We start from the raw sequence: 18,859 nt of genomic DNA, 5'->3' as shown, positions 1-18,859 counted from the left end.
CATCATGAAAATAGCTTAGCAATAAAGTCGTTTAGGATCTTAATATCTCATTTAAAAAAAAGTCATTTTAATAGGGCAAAGTATGATAACGTCATCATATGACTTTGTTGATTACGAGAGGAACGTGGCCAGCTTCTTATAGTTGGGAAATTAAGGACGCAGAAAATGAAAAATGATTTTATCCGTGAATGAAGACCAATTAACGGAAACGTTCCTTTTAATATCTTAAATATTTCTCTCAGTAAAATATGTTGGGTGTGCTTGGACTGATATTGAACTTGTAGTGGCATTTCCTTATCAGGAGGAAGTTGTGCTCACGATTTCCGACTTCATATCAGACCTACTTTTATTTTTTTTCATCGTAGCACGGAATAAATGGCTTCTCGAACTTTCTAGTTCTACGTTTTCTATTCAAACTGAGCTCGTAGCAGACGTTTCCTTTTTCACAAGTTGCCTAGGTACAGCACCAGTTTGCTATCAGCTCATATTCACTTAAAATTCGTTAGTGGACAATTTAATATCGTCTTGGTTGGTAGTGTTTCCTCTCACCAACAAATCACTGTCCAAGCTTCTTTTGGAAAGAAGAGGGTCAAGAATAAATTATGGCTATGTAATCAAACAAGTACGGACACGTCACAGGCAAAATAAGGAAAAATACGATGGAGACAGCGAAGTAAGAAAACAGAATGAGAGATGCGTCATAGGAGCACCATTCACAAATTAAACCAGGCAACGAGGTGGGGGGGTTCAGGTAAAATGTTAAGCAACAGGTTTACTCATAAATGAAGTAAAAAATACTTCGTTCTGTAATAATGGGGAGAAGGAATCAACTGTTAGGATTCAAATAACTTGAGCTACTTAATTTGTGAACAGCCTCATAGGAAAATGAATCGAGATTGTAAGATTTGCAAAATAATAAATAAATCAGAGAAGTGCGGGCGTTATCGTAACATTCAACAACTGCACGATTGGTTTGTTTTACTCCTCTTCGCCTGTATGAGGGAAGGTCACAGGTTAAATTCACTTTTTTATTATTATTCTGCGCTCCAGTCTCGACAAGATATAAGATGGCTGGCTTTTCTCCTTACACGCAAACCGGTCTACAATAGCCTTAATTTACTACGCACATATCCGATATTTGCTTATATCCTTACACCACATACTGACGTTTTATGGCCAGTTGTCTCGGCCCTTGCCATAACCGAATCCAATTCAAAACTCGAAAGAGTAATTCAAAGATTAAACTGGAATGAGTTATCACAATAAGATGGCGAAAGATAAAGACTAGCAGATAATGAGAAAATGGAAAACGAAGTCGGGTTGAAGTTTTTTTTTAGGGGAGGGAGGGGCTGGTGCAAGGCGATTAAGGTTACACCACTTGTTCAGTACGTTTATTTGCACCCCTTTTAGGAAGGGAATATGACACAACCCTGCAGAGGTTGACTACAAGCTCGATGTTTTGCATCGTATTCCGATTGGAAAATGTTTGAATATTAAATACCTTACACAATCCCTTACATAGATTTCAGAGTTCCTAAATAATTCAAAAATTGTAAAGATCTTTCTGATTAAAGTCTTCATCTCATTATCGTTCTAACAAAGAAATCTTGAAGCCAAGTGATGTTTAAGTCAAATACGGATACGCAAATATCTTTGCTTTTCACAAAGGTAGTTCATAATTTATTATACTTTAGGGAACCTTAAAAAGGTAGGATACAACTTGAATACTGCATGTTAAAAACCCCATTTTAGGTAAGAGGTGGACTCAAAAGAGAACAATAATATCGACTATGGATACAATGGGAGCATTCTCACCAAGAGAGACTACGTTGACTTAAAGAAATGAGAAAATGAAACGAGTGAAGAATAATACATGGGTTATATTGCTTTGCTGATAATATAAGCTTGTCTCTACTAATAAAAGGAGTAACGTACACTACAAGACGTCATGCGAGTAATAAGCACTTATAAAAAGTAGTAAATTATGGAAAATATTGTTAAACTAGAACAGAGTTTGTCTTGTATGCCCATGTCTATTATGTCCATAAATTGCAGGTATTCTCTGATCGATCTGCCTGGTTTTTTCTGGATGAAAAACCAGAGTTTTCTGGGGAGGAACCTTGCTATCTCCTCCTGAGATTCATTTCAACCACTGAAAGAAAAAAGTCCCCCTCGCGTCATTACACGATTCGAAACTAGGCTTTTCCAACCGATGGAAGGAGGATGGATTACAACCATTTTGCTTCCAGCGCGGACAACTTATTGGATACATAGTGTATTGTATCTGGCGGCACCAAGGTTTCCCAAACTCTGCAGTAGCATCTCTCTTGCGACGTATACAGACTCTGTAAAGGGTAGGAAGTGTGGGCTATGTGGTTTATTTGTTGTTCATCTTAGAACTATGGGACGCCACGTTCCCCTAGTTATTGTACAGAGCCGCAGGGAGGCAGGCCAAGGTAGTAGGGTGTTTAGAACTCTAGCTAGGCTAACCCGAACCTGATGGGTAGTGCACCGTGGCATCACCGCGTGAATGACTGCTGTTCACGTAATTTGCACCTTACTCATAAAAATTAAATAGCAGTCTTCGCCACTTCCCTTATGAGACGGGTTTTATGAAAACAATTTAATAAACAGATGTAATGTTCCTTAGGTTCCCTGCCTACTGTACTTCGCCTTCCAGTTCAGAACATGATAGAACACTACCCGCATTCTTCTCCGCTTCACAAAATATTTGCTATTCCCATGTTCCTTTTCAACAGCACCCAGCTTTATAAACACGATTGCATATCTTCAATAGAGAAAACCAAACTTCTGATTTTCTTGGAAAAAACAGAAACCACAAATATTCCTTCCCCTGCATTAAAAACATCGAATGTTTATTTCTCTCTCTCTCTCTCTCTCTCTCTCTCTCTCGGTACCGCAAATTATGTGGATGAAAAGTGTGCGAAATGAGAGAAGAGGTTGTTATGATTCTAAGCACATCAGCAACTTAGGCCATATTGCGCCTTATATAATATGTTAGTAAATTGCGTGTGCTCAGTGGTCGATTTGCTGGACGAAAAACACGAGTTTCCAGTTTATCTTGAATAGATTATCCCAACTGATTGGGGTGGAAACTGCGTATACTGTTTTTCTTGGTATTTAGTCCATATCGTTTAGGTATTCAGTCTATATATTGATACAAATAGCAAAGCAGATCAGAGATATTTCAGGTATTCGAATATCTGCTTTAAATAGCAGTCCAACCTTGATGCAAAGAACCCCAAACAATGCGCCATTTCTATGAAATGACGCAAAAAACCAAAATAAAATCAATGCTCCTGTTACAGGTTTTTCTCTGCAGCCTATCGCGTAAAACTAGGTTCCTTGTTTAATTAAAAATCCCATTGGGGTCTTTAAGAGACGGGACAATCATACGTTGCAGCTTCCGCCATCTATGGACACCGTAAAGAGCCAGCAATTGGCAGAATACGTTTACCATCCATATTGGTTTCCACTAGAAACCCCAGAAGCGGGAAGCTGAACTATGAATAGCTATTTTTAGCTACCTCCCGCAGACATTCTTCCTAACGGGTACCAGCATCGAGTTGGCACATATGGGCGACATCCGAATAAGAAATTTGGACGAAGAAGAAGAGCATTAACGAAGAAATATTTGGGGTACACAGAACCTCATTCTTCATCTGCAATTAGTAAGGTGGATGACCTCTCGCGAAGAAAATGAGAAACCCAGATGGGCACGATTATCTCTCTCACGTAGTTTTGTTTTTATGTAGTCTACTACTCTTGAAAAAGTTCGGCTAATTTGTCAGATGTTTTTCAATTCTAATCTGCAGACATGAGCAGATGGGCGTTTCTCTGGAAGATGGGGAATACGAGTTATGACCACAGTGCCATAGAGAGGGTAGTCTTAAATCGTAAACCACGAGTAAAATACAGGCGCGACTGAGAGTCATTGCGTGCATCGTAGTACAAAAGATGCATGTTGCGCAACACGAACAGCACCTCAAGAGGGAGTAAAAAGAACCACTTGTATTTAGAGAGAAAAAAAGTTGGAGTGTCGAGGAGAAAGTGAGACTGGTGATCTTTAAATAGACGCAGGTGCAGGTGACAGTGACACGGTTGCGATGCACGAGAAGAGTTCGTGTAGTGCAGGTACAGAAGCGAAGTTTCAAAGGGGAAGCTTTGAAGAGCAGAATAGTGCTCATTCATCTTCGGAGTTTGCCTTGTCTGGAGTTTAGTTAATTAGCTGCCTTAATCAGGGAATTATCTTAAAACACCAATCGCCCTTTTCGCTTCCATTTCCTCACGCAAATTAACCTTCGATTGTCAATGAATTCAAGAAGCCGTAGTTGCACTTGAATTCAATTATAACAGCAACATAACTGACATTGTTCCTTGACCTCTTTTTTTTATTCTGTTTCTACGCTGGAACCTAAGAAACTGATAAGATTCTCTCTAGAACAGTTCAATGCACACCGGAAGTAACAGGGTGCTCTTCCTTCCTGTTTCCGGTACATCCTGTTGGTCAAATTCTTGAGTTCAACGCTTAAGTAGGACAGAAATTACACATTCTTAAACCTCTTATAATTCAGTAATAAAATAAAAATAAAGTGTGCTGTCCTATTAAAAAGACAAAAGATGGAACTTGTTATTCAATCTGTATAGATATTTGGGGTATCGAGAGATCCGAGTTACAATGTGAGGCTCCATAGAATTTTGATATTAACAAAATAATGCAAGATATTTTCTTTAAAATAAACTTTCTGTGGAATTGAACCAAAACTAAGCTTTTCCAGTCCCAGATATCGTGGTAGAGTTCCACAACAAAGTTTTCTACCATCTGCAATTATATTTTCTCCTTGTCACACAGTGGAACGAACTCCTTGTTCACAAAGCAGAAATAATCTCTTTGCAACGATCAATGATTATAAAATTCCCACTCATCCCCACCTAATCTGGAATATCTCTTATTTCGAGAACAGCCATTAAAAAACAGGTTACAATTGCAGAAAATGAAAACTAGTTTTCAGATAAATAAAATAATATTTCTCTAATGTTTTATTCATTTATTTTTCCTTAAAGAAAGCTTTTATTTAACGAGGAAATTTACTCTTTTAAAAATAACTCTTCCATAACTGCTTTCGCTAATCAAATAATTCGTTGGTTAAACAGTTTGATTAAAGTTTGTTTATAATTTAACTCGATTAAATACATTGTAATGTTTTAATTAAATAATGAAGCAGTAATTAATAGCGACAAAATTAAAAACCTGCTCTGATAACAAGAGACTGGAGATGTTGCTCTTATCCCTTCCAGGTTACCAACGTCAGCCAACACTCATCATTAATCATCCAGTGACGCGATCCCAAAGTCATTTAAAGTTATGAGGGCGAATTCCATGCTTAGAGTACTGCTGACTAACCTTTGGTTCGTGTGTGTGTGTGTGTGTTGTCTGTATTAGATGGGCAGGTACTAATATCAGAGGATTTAATTGTATCTTTCTAAGAGGATCGAAGTATATTTCTGTCCTTCACCTATTGCAACTGTGAAAAATTCGTAAAATTTCAAATTTTACAAGTTTTCCAGAGTTACAATACGGCCTTTAATTGCGTCCAATATTATTATCGTCTTCGGTTATGTTGAGTCAAAATGAACGACCATAATGCAATTCTGTAAAATTTAAGCTAATACAATGTTTTCTGCAGTAATCATTAACCATTAGACTATTGCAGGATCCCATTAAAATGGTAGGCTTTTAAGCGTAATAACAATATTCAGGGTCCTATTTTTGGACGTTTTGAGAAACCATGTCCAACTATTTCCACAGTTGTCACCTCGTTTTGAGCATAGCTTATCTATCCTGCCACCGTCCTTCAACCTGAATTGATGCCTCCTCATGTGCGTAATCTGAATAAGAGGAAGAATCCCATCAGCACTGAGCTCTCAATCCATTCAAAGCCTGCAGAATTTCAGACTTTCTTGGTAAGAGCACCCTTCATTCAGCACACCAATTTCGTTGCCCTTCTCTGTACTCGTTCCAGCAGCTCAAAATCCTTAGGAAAATGAGGCCTCCGGATCTGTATACAGTACTTAAGATGTGGCCTGACTATTGCCTTATACAATGGAATAATCACCTCCTTATTCCTACTAGCAAAGTTCTTGTATATCACTGACAAAACCCCATGAGATGTCTTGGTAATATGTCTGCGCTGCACACAGCAGTTCATATCTGACTGCACAATTACGCCGAGGTCTTTTTCATTTTCCATTACTCTGAGTGTACTATCACACAGTTGGCATGTTACTCGGGGATTACTGCTACCCATATGCAGTACTTTGCATTTGTTAATGTGAAAATTCAGTTGCCATTTCTCAGCCCACCTGCCTAACGTTTGCACATCTCCAGTCCGCGGGTACCTCTCTTGAATCCACAGATGCTCTCATAATTATGGCTAAGGGTTTGCTTACTTCCTTTGCTGTCTCCTTTAATACAATTGGATAGATCCCATCCACTCCAGGTGCCTTTCTTATGTTTAACTTCAACAATTTCCCTTCCACCTTCCTCTCAGTTATTAAAAAAAATCATTTAACTCCCTGTGAGACTTTGATAAACTTCTGGCGTCCACTTCCCTAAAGTCCTCATGTGTGAATGCAAAATACTCATTCAGATTGTCAGCTATCTGAGCAAGATCATCAACAGTTGGAACCATTGATATCAATTGGACCATTTTTATTTCATCCCCTTCCTTCTAGAGTTTACATAACTACGTCTTTGCTGTTTTTCTTGCATACTTCGCCAAAGATTTCTTGTCATCTGCCTTTGCTTGCCTAACTTCATTGGTATTTGATTACAGGCTGGCTTAACTATCATGGATTTCTGTGTCGCCTGATAATTTACATGCATTTTTCTCTGTCATGAGTCCCATCAGTTTATCTGACATCAATTAGCCCTAAAGCTTGAACAGTATTTCTTAGTTGGCATGAAAAGTCTAGTAGCTTCCATGATTAATTCCTGGAATGATTCCTATTTATAATTGACTGATGGTTACCATCACCAGTTGGTCTCACTGTAAGACTTTATACTTATTAGGAATTGTTTTAGATAATCCAAGAGTTATTTCAGTGACATCGTTCATAACAATTCCGGGGGAACTCTTCGTCGTCTATAATTCATAGAAAGTTTTTTTAAAATAAAAAATAAAACAAATTCACTGGAAAATATGTACAGCTGTTTCCATAGAAAAATACTCCTTCTCTAATTAGACATCTGATAAAAGGCAATTAGACATATGCACTCCATTATAGGAAACACGATTCTTAAAAAACCGAATGTGGTAGAATCCATTTAGAGAAGTATACAATTACTACTCCCCCTCCCCCCTTTTCCATAAGCTCACGGTGAATGACCTGTGACGCATAAAGCTTCCGTCTGGACGCTGCCTATGACATCCCTGTACGTTGCGTGACCCACGTCTGACAGCAGCTGTTTAATACGGTTTTGATCGAACATTTGCTGAGTCAGGTTCTCGTTTTACCCAGCGTTGTTTTACACCGCATGCAGAACCTTTGTTTAGTTTAAAAACATCAGTGAAATAAGAGTTGAAACCATTTAGAGCTCCAATTTCAAGTTCTACAATACTACAAGTGCTTAGTCTGTTTTAATATATTAGGCGCATAATGGCTAATAGGGTATAATTCTGTTCCGAATGTACAGAAACGTTGAGAATCCTTGGGCCAACATATGCAAGTGTAATTAGGTAATATTCTAAACGTTTTGTATATTTTATATTAAGGATAAGTCCACTTCATCTGCTTATCTTCCAGCCATTTTTTAGCCTCTCACTATACGCACTCAGTATAAATTGTCCTAGATGGTACCTCACGCTAGTGTTGTCTACAAAGTGCTGTATCCTATGTTGTAACTTGATAATAGCAGCGGTATATGCACGAGGCATTTCTTCCAAGGTTAATGATACCATTAACCTTGAAAAGGTCTCAACGTAAGACGATAGCAAGAAAAGACTTCCGCTATTGATGCCTTACTAGAATCTAGACGGGCTGCATCTTAGAGAAACTTTTAGATTAGTTTTTTTTTTATTTGTGCTCAAATTTTGAAGCGCACTCCTTTAAAAAAAATGGAAACTGTCGAAGCAGCTTACCTGCCGAACATGATGGCCCTACAGTAGAGAGGTCTTGTTAATAAGTAATTTTATGGATAGTACCTCACACAGCGTCTTTTATGTTTGCTGTCCAGGTCTTATCTCTCTATGGTTACCTGGAATCGCTCTATACATTTTAGCCAGACTTCCTTTAGATAACCAGTCCACTTAAAAACAGTGTTTGCATCTTATAATGGAAAAGCTGTTTGCTATCGTGTTTCCTAATTGCAAATGCCGGATGTGCAAACATAGATCCAATTTGTTCTGTTCGTTTAAATCATAATTGGGAAAGTCAACGATTATTTAGAAGAAAGACAAGTATAACTATGTGTAAAATATATTTAAAAAATATATGATGCTAACTGAATGCATTTTGGTTCCATAATTGGAACTTAAACTTTCATCATAAGCTGTCTTGACAAAAAAAGAACTGAAAATACATTTCTGCATCGTTGGCCCAAGAGTTCTCAAACTGATAAAGCTTCCTGTATCGATATTTGATGGAAAACTAATTGCCAAATGCTCTCCAAATAACGTTTTCACTGTCCTAACGAAAACCGGATATGATTGGATTCTTCATCACGTTTTACAAACCGGTAAGATCCGTGAAGTAATTCATCGAAAGACTTGCAATCTTTATAGGATACGGACCACAGTGATCGTAAAACAAAACTCGAAGCTCTCCTTTAAACCACCTGATTGAACGATAAAAATACTAGTCCCCATGGTGACTAAGTCTGTCAATACCTGGTTATGGGCTTCTTCTGGTCTATAGCGATTTCCCAACTTCCATAAAAGTTGGAAAGCAAAGCCATCGTGAGGTCTTCAGTATTAAAACTTAGTAATAAAAAAGCTTAGGTTACTTAATTCTAGAAATAATTGTCAATAATGTGGTGCAACTCTTTGTAAAAGGTGTTATAACACTTTCAGTTCGCCCTGTTGTATTTCGTAGCCACCTATTGGCTCTTTTGTATAATGAAAAAAGCGTTCCTTGATGGGCCTTGGTTTTCGAGTTATTTAATTGGAAAAATACTTCAAACCATCCTAATAATTAAGTCAGAAATACCGCATATTTGTGCTTTATTCTATGTCGAATTAGTCCATTATTATAAATACAATTTCGCATTAAGATATTTAAATATGTGGCTCGCTGGATTTCTTTTATACAGAATGTTTTGAATTCCTGTTATTCAAAATACTTTTTCAATAACAGGAATTCAAAATGAGGATGGCGATTAAATCTTCATCCTTTTCTCTTCATACTTATTAGCAAAGCCTCTAATACACTTCTGGTGGCTTTCATCTTGTCCTCCATTTTTGTAGGAGCTTTATTTTAAGGTGTCATTGAAATGTCATGTAGAATTATTTTGGCAAGCGCAACTGCCAGACAAGCGATTACAAAATATATACGTCTCCAATGACGTATATATTTTGTAATCTAGATCACGTACTCTGAAATATAGTTCAGAGCCCCGGTGTAAACATCAATCGTATTAGGAGATTAGTAAATTACGTTTCCATTGACTAGGAATGCTTGTTTGGTAAGCTTTTAATTAGAGTATGGAATTTGGATTTTTTTCGGCTCTATTAGTACGTCCATTTTCAGCGCGCCCTGATTGGTTTCAGCACACCATAGAGGTTTTGTTGTTTCATAATTGCGAAGGTCGCCCGCAGTTTCAGCAGATGGAGTTTTTATTAATAATTGCATCAAGAAATCTGCACTTAACTTGAGTGGTTTAAGCCATTAAGGATCAAGAACAGTCTTCATCATTAATGGTTTTTTTAATTTGGCTTAATCACAATCAGAATCTTGTACGTAAACGGAAAGGGAGTGGTTGGCAAAAAATTTCAATTGTTAAGTGACCTTACAACACTCCTTATAGAATTCGCAGTAGTAGAAACATTTTTCTAATTTCCTCGTTAGTTATCTCTATTCATCTGCACCGCCATATTTGCAAGCCAAGTCTCAAAAAGCTATTAATACTAACCTTAGTGCCGTGACTCAATAGCACTTTACAGTCATCTGACACTGAATTATACTTTAACTTGCATTACAAGTTAGGGCAGTGCTTTTTTATACGCAGTCAAACCAAACAAAGCTGTATGAAGAGCATTGTAAAACACAGTCTTGTGAAATTCTTCGAATAAGTTGTTGTACAGTTTTAGGCGCATCAGCAGTTTTGTGCTCAATCTGCTCTTTTCCGGACGAAGACACCATGCTACCCTCGCCCGAGACCGGTTAACTGGGCCAATTGTGAAAAATTCCTGGTGTCATTGACAGAATTCGAATTCGGGTATTTTCCACCCTGTGTGGAAAGGCCAGTGATTATACTAACTGTGCTACTAAGGAGGGCCCTTCCTCAGAAGTAAAGAAGTCAGTTGTTATTTATTCTCAATGAGTACACACCATCCAGACTGCTCTTTTGGGAATAATTGATCAGTAGGCGAATCGGTACTTAGACCTTCAATTACTACGGCCCTGAAACGGTGGTGTGATTGCTGGTACCAACTGAGAGTAAGAAACAATAACATCACCATTGGGGAGGCATTAACTTATGTGAAGTGTAGAAGATAAGCAACTCGTTGAAGAATTTCGAAATATGAGATGTTTTATGATGTCCTTCATACTTCTGTTGGCTTTATACGTACAGAAACCATACAATACACTTAACTTAGATCAGTTAAATTCTTCTCGCAGCTTATGGTGCATCTTATCCTTAAATTTATAAGCTTGATATAAAATATTCCTCGAGAACGGATATATAAGCGTAACCACTGGATGTCAAATTAAGTTAAATATTTTCGAAGTTTGTTACGCATCTGCCTAAGAAATTCAGATTCACACTTTGAAGTGGTGATGGCTGAAATATACTCGTAATGTTATGATGTTACAACTAATTAAAATTAGAAATAAATGACAATACTAGGTATATTTAGTCTTGATTTATAATGAACGCATTATAGTTTTCTAAAGTACACACACTGGCAAAAAAAAAAAAAAGAAAAAAATACGAACCTTTATTCTATATCGAATGGGGCCGCCTTTGTTTCGAATTACAGCAAATGTGCCGCATGCATGATTTCTTTAAGGTGTTTTAGTACGTTCTGGTCTAATTGTAACCAATCTTCCAGCAAAATATCGCGTAGCTGCGACAGAGTTGAAGGAAGAGGACTCCATTGCCGAATAGCATTCTACAGCATATCACACATTGTTAATATGATTGATATTAGGTGAATGTGGGTGCCAGGGTTGATGGTGGAAGTCCGTGTCACGTTCTCCAAATATTCTGGCACGATGCACAGTTATCCATAAAGTGGCCATCGCCTTCTGGATAAAAAGTAACGTTGCAGGGTGCAGTAGTTCTGATACAAATTTCAGATACTCCCTGGATAAGATTCGACATTCCAATGGTATCAAAGGACGCATTTCGTGCCAACAAAACATTCCCCATACTATGATACAACCTCCAGATGTTGTAGTGTCTTAAAAAGGCAAGCAGGGGCCATCGCTTCGTGAGGGTTTTCGCCACACACTGCCTACAATCAGTGCAAAATAAAGTGCATCGGGATTCGTCTAACCACATGACTTTCTCTCATTTTTCCAGTCCAATCTTGGGCCCACTGGAAGCGGATTTTTCTGTTTTTCTCTGAAACCATTGGCAGTCGCCTGCCAATACTCAATTTATTCAATTCCCCACGCATGGTACGGGTTGAATTGAGATGTTTTCTGCACACTGGACGTTCTATTTCTCCTTACAGTCCTCCTTAGAGTACCACGGCTTTGCTCTTGAAGTATTATTTTTCTGCCACATTTACGCCTTTAAGATGTGGAAAAACCCTTTACTTTCCAGTCATTAAAAACCTTTGAGATGGATGGTTTGAGAAACCACTTGTCTTTCGTTTCTTTGAATCGTGACTCCTGCTAAACGTCACCCATAAGACCTTTTTCAAAGTATGATAGATCACGCGCTTTCACAGTCTGGCTTCAGATTATTGAAGTCTATAGTCAACGAGGCAACACTTCAGTTTTCTTTGCATCTCTTCTGTCTATGACTGTTTTAATACAAAGGTTCGTATTTTATTTGGCCAGCGTGTTCTTTCCCTTATTAGCGAAGCCATAAAAATAATAATTGGCCCACTTTAATACAGAATGATGCCAGGAATTTTTATATTAAGAAATCAGGGTAAACAGAATTACCTTATCAAACCACCCGTTTAAAATCAACTCCTTGATTCCCTCTGTTTCTCCATATTTAACGGTGAGCTTCAGCTAAGCAGATTCCAGTACTGTTTCTGAACTTTCTCCTGACACGTGTAAACTGATCGAAGGCAGCTTAAAAAGGCTACAGTGTTACAGAGGGTAGGTGAGACTCCTTGTCAAGTTACTCACCGGTATCCAACATACTGGTATCATCACGAACTGGGTGTTTATTTTATTATAATCGGACACAATACAATTTGCAGACTAGCGTAAGAAATGTTTGAAATGTTTCCAACTGCGACAGCTAACTTCTTAGAAATCGCAATAAGCGGCAAGTTATTGAGAAGAGCGCAATCCTTGAAGGTATGCGAAGGCAAGTAATATGATCATGCACATCACGAGGACTTCGTTCTACTTAGATCAACACTTGAAGAAAGAATAGCCCTTGCTATAGGGTGAACATTGCTTAGTATTTGAAACGGTACACGATTTTGATGTTTGTAGGCTTGTTTTTACATCGATCATGTTTCTTTCGGTCTGTTCCTGAGATCTGAAGACAGCAGTGATGAACTTATAATATTGAGGAATTAATTTAATCACGCAAACAATGTAATTTAATAGAAGTTCAAGTTTCATTAACCGAACACCCCTATAGATGCATATGGGTTGTTCCTGACAGATGTATTACGATGATGCAGCTGCGAAGCTACAGCGTTGGAGTGAGTTGGTTTTATCCAAGCAGAAGCAACTAAAGAACCCTTAAAATCACGTAACAGTTTTTTTTATTAACTATTCAAATTCTCCACCCATCCGAACAATGGCGTTAACCCCTTTCCTATCATTAGGTAATTAAATGCTTCAGTTCAAAAGCCTGTTATGTAATATTCGCGAAATCCTTCCACGTACTCATTCGTGACATTTTATAAGACTTCTTACTTATGTGATTTGTGAATGAGAGGCGAACTCTATGCCACCCAAGACCGACTAGCTACACTTCCACTTTCTTTCACATACGAAAGAAGGCAAGCCTCAAAGTACCGCTCGACTTTCCTTCACACGTCTACCAATCCATCGCAGAATTACTTTGATCGATCGATCGATGTAGCTCACTGAATTCCCGTTGACTGTTGCAGTTGGGTAAGCGACAGAGGATTACTAAACCCAAATAAATTATTACAATTATTACAGACAGAGCTATGGAGAAGAGCGAGCGATGAGATGGTACCTCGAGAGACATGGACAGCATTTAGCTATTTTGAAACTTAGTCCAATTTCTCCACACGACTTGATTCCAATTCAGTTGCATTTATGTCTATTCTCTGGAGTCGGTGAACGAGAACTGCATCCTTCACCTCCCCCCCATTTTGGATAATACAGGGGAGGTATGAGTAGCATGATAGCATGTGTGGTAGTGTTACTGATTCATAATTCATGCATAAGAATATTTTCTTTATTGGAGGTACTGTTGAACTTTTCCTTTCTATAACTCGAAAGCGACAGCTATGGACAGATTTTTGTGACAGCTAATTAGTCCCTTAGCTACGGTTCATCCAGTTACTAAAGAATCGGCCATATCAAATCTCATCACTTCGGTTGGCTCACATGATTAGGGAAAGCTTATCTTCCTGGAGAGGTCTCTGTTTCCTAGCATCCTAAACCCTGCAGATTAGATCCCTAGGTAATCCCCTGTATTACTCTCATTCTGGGGATACTCTAGTCGCAGCTGGCGTTCATAATTCCTTCCATAATTAAATCTTCCTCATTTTTCATTCAAACTATGAAACTTAATGGTCCAACAAATTAAAGAACTATCCTGTATTTCATAATACGCACTTTTTTTGTATATATCCTCTTTTCTAGATTTTTGCAGACCATGGGTTTTGTTAAATTAAATTAAAATTACCCGGAGGTAATTTTAGATTCCTTCTTTAAAAATGAGAAATATTAAATAATTTTCTTTAGATGAAGGTAGAAGCGTACATAAAATAATCAGAGGAGATAAAAATTCTACCAAAAAACGATATCTAGTAGCAATTACGTTTATGGATCTACTTCTATAGCTCTGTTATTGTCACTTCTTAACAATTCAATTGCAACTTTTGTACCCCATTTGTTCAAAATCACATTCACTTAAATCTTTTTCTATTTATTGCTGATTTATATTTAATTTCGTATTTATAATCAATGCTATGAATGATTAAATGTTGTATACTCATTAACAAGTCAAGAACAAAGTGACGTGCCACTTTAAAACCGGCTCTCAATGTGTCCTTATAGCAAAAAAACCCACGCATGCTCAGAATCGCTTTGGAGCTCTATCAGCCAAAGCATGAAAAAGTAGTCTCAACAAAACTGGCTCCCCTTCCTAGTTTCACGTGCTTTGCTTTATTTTAAATGAATAAGATAAGTAATTTATTGAAAAAAAATTAAAAAAAAAAAAAAAAACTTTGCATCACTGTCATACAATGATAAACTTGATAAATGATCAAGTAAACCTATATCCGATTTATATATTATGAAAAAGCAATATTATAAAGAACGAAAATTATTTTAGCAGTTCAAAGTAGCCACTACCAGCAAGAGACACAAGAACAGTATAGTATCTGAATTGAACTGCAGTACCAGCTAAAAGTAACAGAACTTAAAACAGCTTGCAGGTATGGAATCAATATTCCAAAGGCAGGTATGGAATCAATATTCCAAAGCCAATCAACGAGCTGAAAAGCATGAAATGTAAGTTGGCTCTCGATTTTAAGAAAGCGAGCCAATTTAACTCATAAAAATATCTAACAAAAATGTATTTCTTATTATGAATTCGAATAGTGATATAAAATAAAATTTATTTTTGTAGTTCGTTATTAAATGCAGATTTATTAGAAACACCTTTTCTTCCTTCTGACAGAGGATTTATGGTAAAATGGATATAAGAATTTACACTGAATAAAATTGGCTCTGGCCATTTTAGAACATGTAAGTTTATGTAGTATTGGAACTTGTGGCTTTTTTGGTACAGTCTGCTCCTGCCAATTTTAAATTGGTGCTGCTCCTGCCAATTTTAAATAAATTTTAAATTTATTTAAATAATTGTACGTAACATAAGGGTCAATATTTGTTATATAAAAAGCTGACTCAGCATATTGCTTGTGTTTCATGTCGGATACCTTTTGATGCATAGCCAAGTCATATGCAGTTTATTTTACTCGACGCAATTACAAGGTGGGAACAGAAACAATTTTTGTTTTCGTAATACATCAGTGTCCCATTGAATTACCTCTACTTCGTAGCATCAGCAAAAAAAAAGGTGTATGATTCATTTGAAATTTGTTTGGCATGCAGCTAAGCCATACGCGACTTTCCTGGTTTCTTTCATCACTTTACAAGTATAATTATACAGCTTGATTATAGATGTATTGTTTTCCTGATCTTTGAACGTATTGTTTTCTTCTAGAAGAAAACAAGTCTAATACTTACTTCAAGGGGGAAACAAAGGCATTACTGAGTATTTAAAGGTTATTAATAAAATTTTCAAGAAAACTACTCTAATATGTTTTAAATGTATTCTTTGAATTTTCTCGGTGCTCTTGCATTTCACCACCGAAAAGGGGTGGGAGGAAGAGCCCCAATTTTGAGACCACTGCTTTTCTTAAGACATTTCTTATGGCAGCGTGGCATATTTGTGGTCATGCTTCTATAAATATAGACAGGAATGGGCTCACTAAGACAGCTGCCCATTTTCTCCCTCGTAAACCTATAAATACATCCAAAACATGATATAAGAACAATCAATTTCCTGGTTAGCTTGCTAAAAATATTGTCCCAGTGGCGATGACGTCAAGAATAACTGAATTGTTGATACAGATTAAATTTATAACTGATACAGAACTAGAATAAACCACTTCTATTAAATAATGTATACACATTGTTTTCCAATACACAAAATTAACTGTAAACCAAATTAAGTTTGAAATAAATTTAATCAAAATTAGCTCCTATTACAGCTCTTGTTCAGCAGAAAATATAGTTCTTTCGTTGCAGAAAAGAAGAGCGCAGTTATTTAGTTCTTCCAATCTATTATGCTTAATGTTTTCTTACACCAATCTTGTAACAGATACGCTAATCCCAGTGTTGGAATTTATCCTTATTTTAAAGTTAGAATAACACAAAAACTCTTCCTAAAAATTGTATTAAGCTTCCGGGGAGGCAGAAATGATGGGCAGGTTGTTATGTAAACACATTAATTACATCGTCGAAGGTAAAATAATAGTTACAAGTAGCAAATAACATTTGATTTTCCCATAGTCATGTCATGTAAAAATCAACGTTATTATGAAAGCAAAAGTTGAACTTAAAATGATGCAATGAATCCTTACAGTGCGTCATCCGCTTCTGTTGTAATACCGAACAGAGATTTTCAGTTCTTTAAAAACAGGTCACTCACACTTAAACTGAATCATTGCATGACTACTTGGTAATATCACTCAAAGAGTGAAGTGATACGCCCGTTTAATAATGGTTTAGTTCCTTATTTCATTCTGCAGTCTTTGCATTGTGCAAATGGAATTCCTTATTGCATTTGCTCTCTTCAGCAAAGAAATACAAGGCTCTCGCCAATTATCTGATTGGCAGTTTCAGTCAGATATGATTCATGTCTCATCTCGAGGAAAAACAGACCTTCCTCAATCATCCCTTTATCGCCTTATACACCTCAACCCTTAAGATACCAAGTTGTCAAACTCAGCAGTCCCCCTTCACCAATATAATCGCTATTCTTTTAATCCTATCCAGAAGCCCACAACTTTTTTGGGGGAATCTTTCTTCCTCCTCCATTTATGAAAAATACCTCCAAATTAATGGTTTGTAAACAAGATGTTGTATATAAGACTCATGGAACTATTTCAGCAGGTGGGCCTAAAAGTACTGTGGCGTCACGTGCGTGTGGTAATTCGCACCAAAATAATGTAGTTAACACCCTCCTAGCCTGTGGCTGTTCAGGAGTGAATCCTATTAGATCGATAATCATTTTTCAGGTGCGGTCTTCAGACCAAATCTTGCAGCTAAGGTAAACGCCCGATTCATGGCTGAAGAAATCATGATTAATGACTTGGACAGCACGAATAAAATTGAAAGTACATTTACAGAATTATACTTAAAGATATGCATGCAATGCAATATAATGCTATATTTATTTATAAATTTAACATAAAAAAAAACAGTGGATGATTTTAGGTTTAGCCATTATCGGTGTATGAGCCACTTTCTTAAATTTTAAAAACTGGTGAGCCAAATGTAATTATGGTTTTAAAAAAGGTATTAAACATGCGTGGATCAAACCATTGCAGAAAAGGGTGTTAGTATTAAATATACCAGATATTTATTCACATCAGAAATGCGACTTCAAAAACTGAATTTAGAAAATTAAATAAGAGTTGTGTTGATCTTACAAACACAGCATTTCGGCAATATTATTAACCCCTTAACGCAGCCATATTAATTGTCGAACCCAATAATCAACACGATTAATTTATAACAGTTAATAAATAAGCAATGTATGCTAAAAGATCAGTTTTAACGGTCTCGTACTCTAATATTAGAATTATTGCTTTTAAAACAAGGATTTAGCATTTTCTGTTTACACCAAGTACATCTAAACACTTATATTTAGGTAAATGAGGGAATCAAACACACAATTGAAAGCTGGAGATTAAAAATCAGGTAGAATCACTTACGATGAGAATGAATGTTCCAAGGAATTCGGCTATACATTCTCGAACGAGTAAATTTTTGATTTTAAACCTGCGAAGAAACCTGTAGGGCACTGTTGGCATGGCTACTGTCTTTGGGGGAATTTTCTGACAGTTCACACGGTAAGAAAAGAGAACCAGACACACATATATACGTACACACACACAACACGGGGCGCGCGCGAATCAACCTTCACTTTGTCCTCTTCCTTCCCAGACACTCGCGTGTGACCGAGCGTCCTCTAAAACGCGGAATAAATATAGCGCATGCGTTCAGAGCCATCTGGTAGCGCGTGCGACCAGCTAGTAAAACGTAACATCAAGGTGATAGCCGCGGAGAGAACAAATGAGTTTCATCATCTCGAGAAAAAGCAGTGGGATTAGTGATGTAATAGGTTTGCGCATGCGTATAGGGAAAAATTAGACTTTCCCTCTTTTTTTTTGATGTTATTCATATTTGGGTCCAATTAACTGTTCTGTTTTTTTTTTGTGGATGATGTTTGAATGTTCATCGAGGGCAAACAAAGCGATCTTATGACATAAGATCATTAGAGAGGGACTCATCCCAAAGGACTTGGCGAACACCAATCTTTGTGATGGGTCTGTGGAACAGAGAAAGTCGCTTTCTTACTGAGGCCGGGGTTTCGTATAAAAAGTGACACTTCCAGCCATAGAACCGTTTTAAAGCTACGCAATCTATCTTTTATGAAGACAAATAATCGTACTTTGACCATCAGATATCAACAAGGACACAT

The 18,859-nt window shown here is 37.1% G+C and overlaps 1 protein-coding gene across 5 annotated transcripts in view; it reads right to left on the bottom strand.

Annotated features, from left to right (window-relative positions):
- LOC150091550 (aquaporin-9-like) overlaps positions 1–18,416 on the bottom strand; it is a 53,166-nt gene extending 34,750 nt beyond the window's left edge. For 4 of the 5 annotated variants that reach the window (XR_016547107.1, XM_090376181.1, XM_090376161.1 and 1 more), the window contains exon 1: positions 18,090–18,414. Coding sequence is in view for 4 of the 5 variants with exons in the window: in XM_090376181.1 (XP_090232307.1) it covers positions 18,090–18,188 (99 nt within the window). In the remaining variant the exon portion in view is untranslated. Of the gene's footprint in view, positions 1–18,089 lie in introns of all 5 variants that reach the window. The other variant, XM_090376168.1, reaches the window with a different exon arrangement.
- Between the last annotated feature and the right edge of the window lie 443 nt (positions 18,417–18,859).

This window comes from Mastigoproctus giganteus, chromosome 1 (assembly GCF_048544385.1).
Source record: "Mastigoproctus giganteus isolate SK-2022 chromosome 1, ASM4854438v1, whole genome shotgun sequence".
NCBI lineage: Eukaryota > Metazoa > Arthropoda > Arachnida > Uropygi > Thelyphonidae > Mastigoproctus > Mastigoproctus giganteus.
The sequence above is the reverse complement of the archived record's forward strand: the minus strand, read 5'-3'. Positions and strand labels throughout refer to the sequence as shown.